The sequence below is a fragment of the Phoenix dactylifera genome, chromosome 11 (assembly GCF_051530095.1).
Source record: "Phoenix dactylifera cultivar Ajwa chromosome 11, Ajwa_hap1_PhDact_Kaust_v1.1, whole genome shotgun sequence".
Lineage (NCBI taxonomy): Eukaryota > Viridiplantae > Streptophyta > Magnoliopsida > Arecales > Arecaceae > Phoenix > Phoenix dactylifera.
Window position 1 is genome coordinate 27,745,499 of NC_143200.1, and position 16,922 is coordinate 27,762,420.

The 16,922-nt window shown below is 39.7% G+C and overlaps 1 protein-coding gene across 2 annotated transcripts; it reads right to left on the bottom strand.

Moving 5' to 3' along the window:
• Window positions 1-2,904: 2,904 nt before the first annotated feature.
• Window positions 2,905-12,066, bottom strand: LOC103719034 (homeobox protein knotted-1-like 2). Of its 2 annotated transcripts, none has more exons than XM_039127914.3 (6): window positions 11,105-12,066; window positions 6,759-6,879; window positions 4,499-4,692; window positions 4,294-4,425; window positions 3,983-4,119; window positions 2,905-3,888 (listed from the first exon to the last, which is right to left on the bottom strand). In XM_039127914.3, exons 1-6 carry the CDS (start codon window positions 11,759-11,761, stop codon window positions 3,885-3,887), a joined length of 1,245 nt encoding a protein of 414 aa, XP_038983842.1. In that variant the 5' UTR covers window positions 11,762-12,066; the 3' UTR covers window positions 2,905-3,884. The 2 variants fall into 2 exon arrangements, with proteins under 2 accessions (XP_038983842.1, XP_038983841.1); XM_039127913.3 differs by having other exon boundaries at window positions 2,905-3,896.
• Window positions 12,067-16,922: the final 4,856 nt, after the last annotated feature.

A 16,922-nucleotide genomic window follows, 5' to 3' on the forward strand; every position in this document is an offset into this window, starting at 1 on the left:
ATATTACTAATAGTAATAGTACTAATAATAGTAATAATACTAGTAATACTAATAATACTAATAATAATAATAATACTAAAAATAGCATTAATACTACCAAATGCAATAATACTAAAATAGTAATACTATTAATAGTAGTAATTATACTAATAAAAGCAATAATACTAAAAATAGCAGCGTTACTAAAATAGTAATAATACTCATAAGAATAATAGTACTAAAATAGTAATAATACTAATAATAGTAGTAGTACAAAATAGTAATAATATTAATAATAGTAATGATACTAATAATAGTAATAAAACTAAAAATAGTAACAATACTAAAAATAAATACGATACTAATAATAGTACTAATAGTAATAGTACTAATAATAGTGATAAAACTAAAAATAGCAATAAGACTAAAAAATAGCAATAATACTAAAATAGTAATACTACTAAAAATAGTAATTGTAGGAATAATTATAAGAATACTAAAATAGTAATAATACTAATAATACTAATAATACTACTACTAATAATAATAGTATTAAAAAGAGTAATAGTACTAATAATAGTAATAATACTAATAACAGCAATAATATTTTTATATGTGTTTCTATATATATATATGTATGTATATACGTATGTATACATATGTATGTATATGTATATACGTATACATACATATGTATGTGTATATGTATATATGTATAGATATATATCTATACTAAGGTTCGTCGTACCAGTACCGGACCTCATACTGGTGCCATACTAGCATACGGTCGGTACGGTACATGGTACGCCAGGCGTGCCGAGTGTTAGTACGCTATTGGTACCGAACCGGTATGATATGGTACATCCGGTACTGTCTGGTTCGGTACGGTACAACATACCATGATCTACACACACATATATCGGTGTGTGTGTCTTTGTATGTATGGATGTATATGTGTGTGTGTGTGTGTGTATGAGTCTCCTCATTTGGCTGCTGGAGCTTCAGGTGACAATGTGGTGGAACCCAAAGCATAGAGCACGGCTGCCATATATGGGTTCCCTCAGGTTCCTGAGGCACAATATGCCAGCGAGAGGCCAGTAGTTCAGAAGGCAAATAATCTTGATCTGATCAGAATTCAGAAGGCAGACAATCGTATCAGTTGACACACCAACGTCTAGTGGAATGTTATTGGGCACTCCTCAAGCCCATATTGAGGACCTTTTTCAGGGGGCCACCAGCAGCAGCAGCAGTCATCGCAGACTTTGCTATTCAGTATTCAGTCAAGCAGGAAGTGATCACCAGTCCTGGTATTGATGCTAATGCTGTGAAAAGTGTAAATTGTCAGGCAGCAGAACCTGTGATGCAAGACTCTGTGACTGGAAACTCATTTGACCATGTCAGACCTATTGATGGGAGGATGGAGGCACTTCATTTAAATCCGTCCAAGAATTCAGAAACTCTAATGATGTAAAACTTGATGGCCCAGTGGGACTTGTTTCCAAGGAAAATTGTGTTAAACCAATTCAGCATCTGCCATTTTCTTCTTCGGATGTGAGTCACTTGCATGATCATCAAACTGCTGGCACTAGCCAAGCACCTAGCATCATATTGGAGTAAGGATCGAGCATCCATTTTATTAGAATCATTATAGGAAATTATGTCAAACTTAATCGGTCTTACCAAATTTCATTTTGATTGATTTGTGATTGATTGTGCCAAACTTAGTAGGCCTTACTAAACTTTCATCAGCCTCCTAGTCTATATAAAAGCGGCTTGCTCCTGTACATTGTAAAACACATACAGAAATATAATTCTCTATTCTTATTCTTTTATTCTCAACTCATTTAATAATGGGCAGCTCCTTGGGATGCCTGCATACTCTTCTGGTTCAACTCCTGCTTATCATAATAACATGGTACATGTTGCTGATTGGAAAGTTGAGGCCATTCAGTTGCACTCCAAGGATACGCCCAATCATTTCGCTGCCCTTAGTGGAAATATACCATTGCTGTCATTGAATACAAGAAGTCACTGCACATGTGGAAGCTTTTTTTCGAGAACCATCTTCTTCAGATTCAGTTTTTAGCAACCAGGATCCTTGGAAAGTCCTAGGGGGTGCACATTTACAGCCTCCAAGACTCAGCAAGGTAGCTAGTAGGGAATCTCTCGTCCCAGGGGTTCCATGCATTAAAACCATATGTTGCATTACTAGAGGAAGGTAATCTTCACAACCCACCAAACCAAATGTGCTGAACAAGGACTTGTGCCAAGAGCCTGTTTGACTCACAAATGGTTAGAATTCCCCCAATTTAAGTACAATTGTCAACTTATTATTGGGACTTGCATCTGCATGATTTTGTTATGCACTCAAAAAATGCAAGGGTGATAGCAGAATTTATTTTGTTTTCCTTAGGCTTTTATTTTTCTATTTTCATGCTATTTTTAGGGCTATTTTTCTAGGGTTTTTCAAGTCTTATTTTCAGTTAAAGTGGGGTCCAAATAGTCCATATATGGTTGGATTTAGTTGGCTGCTATTACCTTGTTATTTCCCATTAGAAAAGTCCTATTTTAGAAGTCTGCTTTTAGAGGGTCCTAGTTAGGGTAAGACATCTAGTTTGTTTAGTCCTCAGCAGCTGTATTATGGGTCTTGGAAATATAGTTAGAAAATTTTATTGAAAAATCCGATGGATCCATCTGAAATGCACTTTTGCATATGGCAGATGCACATAAGCAATAAAGCCATATCATTGTCTCATTTCAAATTAGGGGCTACATGCAATTTTTCATGAATGGAAAAAAATATGGATACAAGTAGTAAATATTTTCTCTTTTTTTTTTACAGATAAAGATTGGATGTTTATGTATCCATATCTTGTTGCCATTGTTGGCCTTTTGTTGTTCAATCTCTTGGCACAAGCAGTAAACCAGGCAATAAGGAGACCCAACAAAGCGCTTGGATCCAGCCTTCTAATAATCAGATCAGAGAATATATCATCAAACATTTCTATACGAATTGCTGATCAGCATTTCTGCTGTATTGCCTTTAGTTCTATCGATCCAGCTTAGCATATGGTTGTCAAATTGAGACAGGCTCTGTACCAGACCACAAATGTCATATGTCTTGTACGAATGAAAGCAAAACATGCAAGTCGGATGAAATATCTAAGCATGCGAATGCAATCTAATCTACTACAGAATACTCGAATCAATGTTTGCCAAAATATGTCATTAGGTACTACCTATGTCTTGCTTCAAAAGGCCACCTCTATCAGCTGGTGCATTGCAGGACCTGTTCGCCAAATAATTGAAATAAAACAGAAAATTTGGTACGAACAGAACAAGAGAATTCAGTAAGAATTTAAAATCTAGAATTACGTAGCACCCATATCTTAGTACGCTTCAAGCAGTTGTTCAATGACTAGCAAAAGCACAATAAACTCGCTACGGTTCACTGCACTGACAAGCACTACAAAAATATTATACTGTACACTAATACCTCCATCTTTTTATTCCAAGATACACAGAGTGGCAAACAAGAGCTTAATCTGCCAACACAGGAAATAAGTTCCACACAATCTTCTGGCATTGTAATTGCGATACCCTGTCCTTTTAGCGACGTCACCACATAGTGCAATAGCGTGGCTACGAACCTGAAAAGCTGCTGCTTATTAGGATATCAAGTGCTTACAGAACTATGGCGATTTGTCCCATTGTAACACTGGGTTTCCCTAGAAACCACAGAGTAGTTAGTAGTTTACATGTGACGGTCTCTCCAGATTGTCATGCAGCCCATCTTTGAGAATTTTTGTGCTTATATTTACTTACGACTGGAATAGAAATTAAGCTTCATTTTGGGGCAGTTCAAATCCTCAGCCATCATTCACATGAAGTGCTCAGCATTGTTGTCACCTGCGTTACTTCTCATTCAAATTCAAAATAAGAAGAAAACCTCTCAATGGTTATAGGATTCTGATTAACTATATAAGCCTGCTTTGGTGTCTACCTTTTGCGTTTACTCTTCAGTGCAGTGGAGGATGAGGGATTGCTGTGCCAGTTCCTCTTCCTTTGGTTGATGAACCAGTTATTGATCTGCTTTAGTTGCAGACCTGTCTCCTGCACCAGCCGTGCTTTATCATCCTCCTGAAGAAGACAAAAACAATACTAACCACCTTGAGGACCATGAGGAACACTACAGGAGAGAACAAAATGCGAACAATACAGAAAGAACACATGAGAAAATATGTATAGAAGCAGGAAACTATTCTACTATTGACTGGGAAATTTGAGGAACCGAATGAGTGTATAATTGCTTACTGTTGGGTAGGGCCACTTAGAGTGGGACTGCCACCAGGACTTTAAAAGAGAAGTGGAATCTCCAGGGAGTTTTCCAGCTCTTCGCTTGCGTAGGATCTCTTCGCGAATGTCTACAATCTTCTCTTTGTAACCCTACAATGTGAAGAAGATTCAGTAACCCAATAGTGATGTCGCTGCTAATGACACTCCCATGGTGCTTCCTTACCTGCTTCAGCTCATGCTTCAGCTCCTGCCTGACACGCTCCATCAAAGACCTCTCACTCTCGGTTGGAACAAGAGGACCGAACCCCATGCTGTCAGGCCCATCCAAACCTCCATCAAACAAGTTGGTATCGCTGTCTGCCTGGTCATCATCATCATCGGACATGGTTGCGCCTGTACCTTCACCAGGAGATACGCCTGCCATATCATAATTTTGCTCCTCATTAAACATCTCACCAAAAGTATGACACCTCTTCAAAAATTAACTTAAAACCAATGTATTTATAATGAAAAAAGTTGAACTAATCAACAGCAGCAACTTTCTTCTAGGTATGCAGTTTTGAGTAGCAGCTTATTTGAAGCAAGAAAACTTTAGAATCGAGCATAGTGCATTGATGAAAGCCCAGGAGATGTTTAATTAAAATATATCGCTACGTCTCTGGGCCTTTATTTAAGGAAATAAACTGTAAACTATGGCCTGTAGCAGTTCTGTATTGCATAATCGGTACATCGTTTGAAGATCTTGCATCATGTCAAGATGCGCCCAGGAGCAGGATTCGAAGAAAATAGATTGACTATTTTGAGAAGATTATTTCAATGGCAGAATCTTCGAAGAAAACCATGAGACCGTGATGAAAAATAAAAAATAAAAAATAAGAACACAATATGAGGTCTACCATTCTTCCCAAACTGCTGTAAAGGTGTAGATGTGTTAAATTAAAAACCTTCTTTTTTTGGTGGAGAAGAATGCTGATTTAAAACCTTTATCCAGGCAAGGAGGCCAAGATGCCTAGTAAAGGCCTGTTCATGGGTGGGCGTGATTGCCTAATAAAATCTGTCCTTCGTAAGGTCTGAAAGGTATGTGACCTATCCAGTATCAGGTAGGCATTAAGCAAGAAGTATGGGATTCTGAGTATGACATGATTTGAAATTTAAGGATAAGAACCATAACTTCTCAATAAGAATCTATCGTGGGTCATCCTCCCGATCTTAAAGATCATAGATTGGGTCCTCACAATGCATGAAAGACCTATATAAATATTTACTTTTTAACACCAAGAAAGAGGGTAGTGGAATTATTATTCATTCCATGGGAAGATATATTCATAAGATATTCCTGATCTGCTCTCTGGCTGAAATATCTAGTTGGCCTAGTACCAGTCAGAGAAGCTAATTCCTGGCAGTAGGTCTAAAAGGAAGTTACTAATATAGCAGAGCAATGAAAAGTCAGGAAGGAGAAGATTGTCAGCATCGATTTGAGAAAACAGGGCCCATATATAACTGCCTTCTCTGGACAGATGATACGGAATAAGTGTTCATAAGCTATGTGATATGTCACACAAGGCACCACTCTTTTGTTCACCTTCTGAATATGGTGTGATGAGGAAGAAGACGTTTAAGAAGCTAGGTAAAATGTAACCTTCTATCAGGCTTAAAGATTCGTACATTGATTTATAAGATCAGAATAAGATTTTCAAGCACCCTTTAGGCTTAACCTGCAATGGAACCTGTCATGGATGCCTTTGCAGGCGAAACAAGTTATTGTTCCACATAAGAAGAAAGCAACCATACTTGCCTCAAATTTGGCAAGACATGCAAAACCACAAGTAATTTACATGCAAATGAAAGCAGCGTTCCTCGCGTGCTCTTGGAAGCATTGAAGAATACTGGATGAAGTAGGTGAAACTGGCAAAGAAGCCCTCTTCATCTGACAAGTTCTCAAATGGTACTGGAATAAAAATTAAAGGCACGAGGAGGCCATTCATATTACTATTCATCTAGGTTCCTGGGACAATTCTCAGATCATGGAGGGCAACAAATTGATCTAGTTAGACCACAGTGGTTCACCACTGAAGAGTTCCTGATTTATACGCGTACTTTACTCTAAATGGTAAATGTCAAGAAATCGTTGATTTGATATGCTGTTTGATAGACATGTGGTATTCTTAGCTACAATTTTTGAGCTGGTTAACCTATATGCACTGCTTTCTATTGCCCCGACTCCAGAAGGAGGGCAAGGATATTGTGTATAAAATGCCAGTAAAACATTATCCTCTTGCTAAAACGTATAATATGTAGTGGCTAGAACATCATGCCGTGCTATATTCTTGTCAAACACAAGAATGGATGATGGTAGCACGCCCATGCAGTTGAATTGGTTGACCTTCGCTAACACTCAAACTGAAGCTTCTTAAGGCATAAAACTCAACTCCTCATAGTATGCAGATTATATGCGCATTAAGGAAGCAGAATGTGAAAGTCACCTGTCAGGTTCTGTAGAGATTGCTCAAGCTCCCAGCAGGCCATCACTGCTTCCATCGCATGAACACGAACATGCTGTTGTAGTTGCTCTTTGAAGGAACAGAGTAACAAGACGTAGTGTGTCTAAGCATAACAAGGAAGTAGGAATCATAAACTAGGATTAGAGCAATCAAACACTAAAACAAGGTAGCAATTCTTCAATATCTTGTTCAAGTGCTCTGCCCAAGATAAGAATTCTGATGTATGGCAGAGATATTAGCTTATGAAATGAAAAAAATTGCAGTATGGTAAATAATAGCCTCAAAGCATGTCCAACAAGGATTCGCATGTCAATATTACTAGCTATAGATTTTCTAGTTGTTTTATACTGTGAATTATCTTATTTGAGGTTAACAGAGACAATGACTTTAGATTTTCTCTTGGTTGACCTGAAATAATATTACTCAGGAAGCTGCGTAGATCAGATACTGTCTTATGATATATATATATATATATATATATATATATAAATATATAAATATATATATATATATATATATATATATATATATATATATATATATATATATATATATATATATATATATATATATATATATGGGGATTGATAACCTACTCTCTGTTATGGTAGGTTATCAATCTACCCATTTTTTATTGGACAAAAAATACCCTTATTTTTTGTAACTTTTAAGGGTGCTTTATGTCTTTTTACAATCCCACATTTACTCACCCTCTTAACTCCTCCAATTAATGCTCTCCCTCTCTCTCTCTCTCATACATATACATACACACACACATACATACATACATACACATACATACATACACACACATACATACACATACATACATACACATACATACATACATACACATACATACACACATACATACATACATACACACATATACATAGATACATAGACATACATACATACATAGACATACATACATATACATACATGCATACACACACACCGGAGAGAGAGAGGGAGAGAGCATTAATTGGGGGTTGAGAGGGTGAGTTAATGTGAGATTGTAAAAGACATAAAGCACTCTTAAAAGTTACAAAAAATAAGGATATTTTTTGTCCAATGAAAAATGGGTAGATTGATAACCTACCATAACAGAGAGTAGGTTATCAATCCCCTATGTATGTATGTATGTATGTATTATGTGCGTGGGTGTGTGTACCATCTTCACATAGCACGTCAATTTGGAAGTTTGTCTGAGTTATCACCACAACCGACAAAATCCATATCCAAATTAAATTTATTGCATCAATCTTCTCCATTAAATATGAAGTACTAAATATAAAAAATAATGATTTAGTGAGAACTCATAAAAATCCAAAGATCTACAAATTACAACATTAGTAAATAAAGTGTGAAAGATATAACCACTTGCCACATTTTAGTTTGTAAAATATTGGAAAATCTCCTTGAAGTTTAAAATTGAGCACCATCATGGTTTTTTTTTAAAAAAAAAAAATTGCAATATTTTTCATCTTATTTCAAGAGGTATGGACTGTCAATCATATAAACAGAACTACCTAAACTAAACCACACAGCTACCGAAACTCTCTAGTCGTGAAAGACCCAAACTTTTCCACTTTACTTACATTCATGGTCAAAATTCCTTCTCTCTCAAAAAAAAAAAAAAAAGAATGGTTAAAATCGTACAGACTGTTACTGGTTCCTAATACGGTGAATCCACTTGATTACAAAGGAAATTCAAATATGAACAAAAAATTCATGCATCAGATACTTGGATATACTTTTAATCGAACAACTGAACCTGCTGTGTTTAAAAGTCAAATATTAATTAGTTACAGTGACCAAATTATAATTTGTTTTTGTGGTTAAAACACAACTTTTACTAGAATAAACGCTCAATTGACCATACATCCACATTTGTCAATATCTAAATCAAACAGTTCTTGAAGCGCTCCCGTTGCACCATGAAGAAGTAAATACGTTTCAGAGAACCTTTAGATTCTGTCTAACTTGGACAACAAACTGGATGTTTCTGTTTTAAAAGGTCTCATCACACAAGGTCAAGTTTGACAAAACATTTGAAGATTTTTTTTCCAACATATTTATATACCAGATTGGTCAGGTATGCAATTGAAATTCAAGTTGTCTAATAATTGGGCAATGGTCTAGCATTACAATGAATACTACATAAGGATGAATTCTTATTGGAGCTCCAACTTGCTCCATTGAAGCATTGCCACATGAATATATATTGTTGGAATTATTCTTTAGCCCCAAGCGAGGCCATACTGAGAAGTTTTTCTTGCACAAGAAAGAAAGCATCTAAGAAAACCTCCCTAGAGAATATTTAAATTCCAAAACCTAATGAGTACAGGTTCTAGGAAGTTGCTCCTCCAATGTTTATCTGTAGATGGGTTATAGGAATGAATGAGTACCCCTAAAAAAAAAGTTTTGGGTTTGATGTTTACACATTGTTTGAGGTGGTTCCTCTAGTGTATAGTTCCAGATCTAGAGATCATGGTCAAAGAAAGGTGACTCTCTTCATGTTTGATTGCACATAGTAGATAATTTAGACCTCCTTATCTTTGTTGAGACTTTTTCTGTTCCTCAATCTTCAGGAGAGAAAACTACAGATTGAATTTTCAAGAGACCTCTATTTATCAAAAAAAAAAAAGAAGATCTCTTTGCTTTCCATTCCTCAAGCCACAAAGAGATCTCTTAATTCTGAATGGTTGCAAGCTCAATAAGTTGTATTGATCTTTTTGAACAATCTTTTCTTAAATTTACTTTTTACGAGAATGTCTAACAATGTTTTTTATAATCGTTTCAGCTGCATATAAGCTTTAAAGTATTCAAGTAAGACATTGCTTTTTAATGTGTTATTAATAAGGAGCTCAGAGGAAGGTACCAATATCAAGGGAGACTGGAAGAGTTAAGGTAAAGGGGTTCTATGTTGGAGTTTTTTTTTCTGCAGATAAGCTGAAAGTGAAGTCTTCACATGAAGCTTTAGAAGAATCCATCTCAAACCTTTAATAAAAATGATCAACTGCGAGAAAATTGCTTATATGTTGATCCATAGGCTTGAATTTAACCCCAGATGAATTTGTCATGTCATCTACTAATCATTGATACAAGTTGAGATCAGCTAAAACTCCACACAAACAATGATAAAGGTCTCCATGGTAAAAGGTGTCTTTGGTTGCATGTAGTAGGGTGGTTACTACAACCCTGTTCTAGTGCTTCTTTTGGAGTGCCTAATGGTATTACAACTCCGGCTTAAAAAGCCCAGAAGTTTCAACCTAATCCATGGTAGCTTGAGTTGCAGTAACGGCAGTCATGGCATTTGGCAGAGCTACACCCCTATGTCACTGGAATCCCTGAAATTTCAGCTTCAAATGATGTTACTAAGGACCAGGCAAGGCCAAGTAGAAAAGGAGGGTTTCATTAGAAACCAAAGTTTTTATGCTAGCAACATATATTTGTGGTTGAGGTTGAAACATAATTATCTTACTTGACCTTAAGTGAAATCATTGTTTGTTATAGCATGAAGATGACGACCAACTGCTGGCCCTACCACATTAAACATAAGGCAAACCCAGAAAATATTGAAAGTCTCAGTAGGTTAAATATTCTCAAACTACATATGCTGAAACTGGCTGCGGTGCCTCTGAGCAGCTATTCCCAAGTTTTTGGCTGCTCTTACTATGTAGTCTGGAGTTTGCTGGTAAAGCTGGCCATACTTTCTGATATATATATATATATATATATATATATATATATATATATATATATATATATATATATATATAATTATAATAAAAATATAATATAATATATTCTAGGAAATTATTAGCTGATTGTTTTGCAGGAGTTCTATTCATCCCCCTTCAACATTTAGCTTCTTCACATGCTCCTTCAGAAACGACAAAACAAGCCCTCCTCCTCCCCTTCCGGAGCCTGAGACCTCCGCTGTGATCCCAGGAAACAAAATGGACCAGCTTTAAGTAATTCTTGCTTCCAACTCATCTATCCCTAACCTTCCGCATGCTTGCCAGATTGCTCAAAAGAGCATAAAACCCTACTGAAACTAATCATGTCACTCCTAACTTATTTCCACTCGACTCCTCTTTAGACTCAAGGTACCCAGTCCCAAATCCAGAACGAACAATGGTACATGAGATCATGAAACAAAGCTAAATTAGCAAGCGAACAAAGAAATACAAAGACGGAGGGGGAGAGAGAGAGAGAGCAAGAGTTTGGAATATTATCTTGCACTAGAAAGGAGAGAGGAGAGAGGGGAAAAGAAGAAAAATAGCGGAGAAGGGAGGAGAACAGAAAGGGTTGGAACAGACCATGAACTGGTTGAGCTCCTTGTCGTCGGTGTTCGCGGCAGCGCCGAGCATGGAGTACTTGGCGACGACGTGCTGGGACTGGGCCAGCTGCGCGTCGATACGGGAAAGCTGGTCCACCGGCGTCGCGATCCTCAGGCACGCCACATGCGCCGCCAGCAGCTGCTCGTACAGCGGGTGAGACAGTATCTCCGCCTTGTACCTCGCGTTCTGCCACGTCCCCTCCCCCGCCGCCGCGTCCGCCTCCCCCTCCCCCGCTCCGCCGCCCTGCACGCTCGACCCTCCTCCTCCTCCTCCTCCTCCTCGGCCCCCGTGAGACATCGCCGCCGCGATCATGGACTCGCCCGACACCGGGTTCTCCTCGTCGCTGCCGCGCATCTGCGGCCGCGGGAACCACCGACCCCCGCTCGCGCCGGCCGCCGGGGAGGCGGACGGGTCAGAGGCGGTCTGGAGGTGGAGGAAGCTCCCGTCGCCGCCGTAGTGCTGCCCCTGCTGCCGGAGGACGGCGTTGCTGAGCCACGACGGCCCTCCCCCTCCTCCGCCGGACGCCTTCCTGACGGCCTCGTCGGAGTTTGTGAGCACCGCCGGGCCCTCCCCCAGCTGCTGCTCCGCATACGGCGGGAGCGCCATCTCGTGCGACAGGTGGCTGTGGAACGCCATAATAATAACACAAAATATCCCCTCCTCACCCAAACCCCTCCTGCTCCCCCAACTCACCCAGCTGTGACAGAAAGAAGGAAAGAAACCGACATAGCTACATAGAGAGAGACGCCGAAACTTGAAAGCAAAGCACGAGGAAACCCAAAGACTTGATCTCGTTGGTCCTCATTTAAAACAAAAAAAGAAATAAATCGCTATAATGTAACAAGGAAGGAGACCCGAGGGATGGGGAAACCGCTTCAGTGGTTAAAAGAAAAAAGCCTGAAAAAAATCCGGCCGTCTTTACAGCCTCTGCGATGCTATGGCTTTATGGGGGGGGGGGAGAGGGAGGGTCAAATGCATCGACGTTTACCGGCCGGTAAGAGAAGGAGAGAGAACAATAATCGCAGATTTTTATAATTCAAATAATAGTTTTTTCTCAAGAAAATATTAATATTAAATAAATATGATAATATCGGAGGGTGCGGGAAGGACAGCGACGGGGAGGAGGCGATCACCGGGGAGTTGGGAGCACGGCTGCGCCAATGCGCTAATGAGAGGCCGACACACCCGGGTGGCGCCGCCGGCTTCAACGCGGCTTGCCCGCTGCGCGCCCGTGGTCCCCCTCCCCTCGGTAATAGGGGGGGTAGGGTGGTCCCCGGGCAAGGTGTCGTCCTCGAGCCTGGGGCCCACCTCGAGTACGATGCAGGACACGTGGATGGAGGCGGAGAGGGCTACGTGGGAGCGGGGACAGTGGTCCCCCGGCTACGACTCCTTCGCGGCCGCTGCTGCCGTCAGGCTACGGTAAACTATTCGGGCTGGGAAAGATATTCTGGGATTGCTTTTCATGCGATTTAATTGGCGAGGAAACACAGCCATCCATCCATCGGAGGAGGAATGGAAGGTGAATTGTCGATGATGACCTTCCTGCGGCTCTGCGCCCTCGGGAAAGGTGACATGGTAATGTGCATGATGTTGTTGTTCAATATTTGGCCGGTGGCCTGTCCTATTTGTCTTCCACTTCGATCTCCCAACCTGAGAATTTTATTATATCAGTAACGATGAATTTTTTTTTTTTTGGGTGCATACATACACACAAAAAAAAAATCATATCAGTAACGATTAATACACCTGCATGCTTGTCCATGAATGCGGCCTAAGCGCCGCATGGGCCATGAAAGCTTCTGGGTGAAGTGGGCTCCATTTCTATGTTACATGGAGGCCATGTATTGGACGTGGAGTTCAAGGGTGATTCATGCCAATTTGTTGACAAAAACCATCTACATGTTCTTCATTGGTGTCAAACAAAAGAAAATATCAAGAAATGCTATTTTTTTTCACTACGATTGTTGGATCAATCCTTCAAATAGATCATTAGGTTTGGAAAAGGAAAACAAGAAAAGAAAAAAGAAGAAAGAAGGCTTGGGCAGCTGATGCGCTTGGAGAGGGAAAACAGTATATCATGAACACTTTTTCCATGATGTAGTTCTAGAAGTGCCTACTTGCCAAAATAATTAGGTGATAATTGATTCTGTTATCACCGCGCCCCATGAGCAAAATCAACTCTCAAACCCTAAACCCATCCTCTCCTCCAACCTTCCTTCCTAAAACGGCCATACAGTCCCCACCAGCGACCCTCCAACAACCACCACTGTCGTCCCTGTCTTTCCTGGCCTACGTCATCCTAACTGTTGCTGCCTCCATCCTCTCCTCCTTCTCCCTCTTCCTCTTCTTTTCCATCTCCCTCTCTCTCCTCCTCCTTTTCTCCCTCACCCTCTCTTTCCGCACCATAAGGATAAAGAGGATTAAATCGCATGACCAAATATCGGCTCTCGCATCCTCATAGCCCTTGCGGGTAAGGATCTCAAGAACCACATAGGCTAAGATGCCGTAGAAGGTGTGGAAGAGGCCTCTTCTTTCTTTGTTCCAGTGGATTGGGGACTATGAAAAAATTTTCATTTTGAATGTGTTTTGATTGGTTTGCATTTGGTTGCAACTAGTTGACACAAACCAACAAGCCAATCATGACCACTTCTTACATCAAGTAACTACTTAAGTACAAGACTTACGTTGATTGATCTTATAAATGCGATAAGGTTAAAGTCCTAAAGCCTTCGTTCGTTTGTGCTCAAACTATCTCAGTTCCTTCATGATAGTTCTTATAGGCCAAAATGGAGATGGAGGATCAACATCACATATGCAGACCAAATGGCTCCATAGTAATATACTTCTAGTCATGAAATTGTTCAAATGTTTGTCTGCCCTCAAGAACCAAGGAAACCAGTCCATTAGGCATAGCTTCACAAAGCTCTGATGAGTGATAAACTTTAGAATGAGATGAGAAAATTGGCATATCATCTTGTCTTCCATGATAGGTGAGTCATAAACAAACAAAAAAATACATTGCTTAGTGGCCCAATTGTGGAAAAGATTGCTTGCATCCTATTATATGAATATATAAGAGAAGATACCAGACTTACTTTCCAACTAATTTTCGACCTAAATTTATTGAATTAAAGCCAACCTCACTACATCAACCACCCATCAGGAGAGACGATAGGAGGGGCGGGGGGGGGGGGGGGGGGGGGGGGGGGAGATGAAATGTTTGCGCCATGTAGGCCTTCGCTATTATGGAGCTCGCAAGCTCCAAGCCTCTCCTCTCTCTCTCTCTCTCTCTCTCTCTCTCTATTCTGCTCTCTTTCTTTGTTCCCATGGGATCTATGCTAGGCTCCAAGGTTTCAATATATCGGCCTTGGTGGTGGCCTCCATAAGAAGATAATCGCTTCAAGTGAAAGGATAGAGGAAGGGTGATTTTGTGAAGGGGAAAGCTCCATTTGAGAGGCGTCATGTTTATTAATGTCTTTTTCTTTATCTAGTACTTGGCCTTCCTAATTCTTATTTCCTGTGGGCTAGGATTTTTGGATGGAGAGGGAGACGGAGAGGGAAGAGAAGAGGATGGGGGTAGTGATGGCTAGGGAGACGAGTGCAGCAACAACAGCAGCTGAGGGGTCACCGATGGTGGCTATGCAGCCGTATTAGGCAGGAGGGTTGGGGGAGGGGAGGGGGTTAGGGTTAGGATTTGAGGGTGGGTTTTTGTTCATTGGGGTGCTAGTGATGATATATTCAATCATCACCTAATTACCTCCATACTAATTGATAAGTAGGCACTTTTTGCCACATTAGCTGATGAATAAGCACTTTCAACAAACTACATCTATGTTAGCGGATAAGTAAGCGTCGTTCATAAACTCTGACCCTAATTGGAAGGAGGGTGAGCAATATTGCAACAATTTGAAAAATACATGGTTAGCATTACAATAATTGGACATGTAAGAAGATATTTGAAAATTCATGCGAAATGCATAGTGTTTTTTTTTAGCTTAAAAAATAGTTATGTACAAATTAATGATTATCATAAAATAATGACTAGATAATAATTACTAAATATTTTTTTGTAAATTTGATAATATGTTCTAAATTTAATAATAGCTACTATTGTATTAATGAATAGTAATAATTTTGCTTGGAAGGGTGGCAGAAAAATTGGGTGAGGGCATAACTCAAGTCATCAGTACCACTAACCAATAACTTTATGGATTGCACTAGTGGTCACCCTTTATATTGAAATATAATTAATAAGGCATTGCTAAGATATGGAAGGCTCTAGTCAGTAGCAAAACAATTTTCCCATAGTTCAAAAGAAGAAGAAAAACACTCATCCCTTCCTATGCTTAGCAATGGCCCTTGCTTGGATGTTTCACCGCCGACCATTCCCACGATGAGTTGAGGTGTTTCTTTCTTGATATATTTTAAGGTTTATAAATTTTTCTATGATTATGATCTTAGTTATCATTATTAACGAGCCAACATCTCCAAATGTAATAGCTCACATCAATGAAGATAATAAAAGTTGAGATTTTATGCACATTCAGAAGAATTTTTGTGCATACCAATATTCAAGCTAGTTATGGATGCAATTAGAGATTTGCTTCTACTTTAGAATAATAACTTAGTCCAATCTGAACAAAAGTAAGTTGCATTGACCATAAATAAATATATATTATATATTTCAAATATAAAGTTGTTGCCCTCGTATCCGAACTGAGGCAGGAGCATAGCTCGGACGATCTTGAGATCGGCTAGAGATGGGCCGAGTAGGTTGGTTGAGACATTTGATGCTGGACTCCTCCGTTGGGTGGCCTGCAAGAAGTCTAGTTGCCGGACGATTTTTGGGGGGAACCCTCTAATGCCTAAGTCTAAACAATGAGGCAAGAATATAGAATGAAAAAATTTCAGCAGAGTGATGACTTTATGAGAAGGGTAGCATATTGCGTGTATATTATATACCTGAGGTCTCCCAAATTGCTCTTCTTATATAGAAAAGCCAGTATATCGTTACTTGGGCCGACGTGGCGTGCAATGATGGCTAGGCAGTAGCCGGTGGCATGGCTGCGGTATGGATACCAGTCCACATGGGCGATAGAGTGCGCTAATGGGGCGTAGGATGTGGTGCCATCGCGACTACGGACTACGAGGACTGTCAGTTGTTGGTGCTATTAGTCGATGCGTACCGATTGTTCTCCATGGCCGACAACTCCTCGATCGGAGCCTAAGTAGTTTACCGAGCCGAAGTCATTCGTCTCGATTTACATCCAACGACATAGAGATCGGTTAGTTCTGAAGTCGGAGTGTCTAATATTTTCTCCATCAACGATAAATATGATACATTATCTCTCTACAACTATTATTCACTTTATTCAAGGACTATTTGGTCAAATTGGCCGGTGGATTGACATTTTTCAGAGTGAATTCATTTTTAGGTTGGGTGAAACATGCAAGTGTGGAATCCAAACCTAATTCTTATTCGGTCAAATTTGGTTTAGGACAATTTTTATCGATCCACCAAATTTTTTTAAATAAATCCGATCAAGAAAATTTATTGGTCCCTTGGCCCATCTCTAGCTAATTTCAGAATTATTCGAGCTCCCCCCTCGGTCCACACACGGGCGGCAGCAATGGCAACAAAGCACATACATAAAAGTTGTCATCTTTCTACAGTCAAGCAAAAGACGATGCCATTGAAGAATTTTCCTCCTAACATTGACGTTAGAGCGTGAACTCCCAAAAGCTGGGGACCCCGGCGACGACAGATGCTTTAGAATCCAAGTTGTAAAAATTGACA

Bases quoted from the DNA above. Each gene is read 5' to 3' on its own strand.
- LOC103719034 (XM_039127913.3), bottom strand. From the start codon at position 11,761: ATGGCGTTCCACAGCCACCTGTCGCACGAGATGGCGCTCCCGCCGTAT. The intron at 4,693-6,758 runs GTGACTTTCACA...ATGATATGGCAG, and splicing joins ATCTCTACAGAACCTGACAG to GCGTATCTCCTGGTGAAGGT. The intron at 4,426-4,498 runs GTAAGGAAGCAC...TTCACATTGTAG, and splicing joins TGAAGCATGAGCTGAAGCAG to GGTTACAAAGAGAAGATTGT.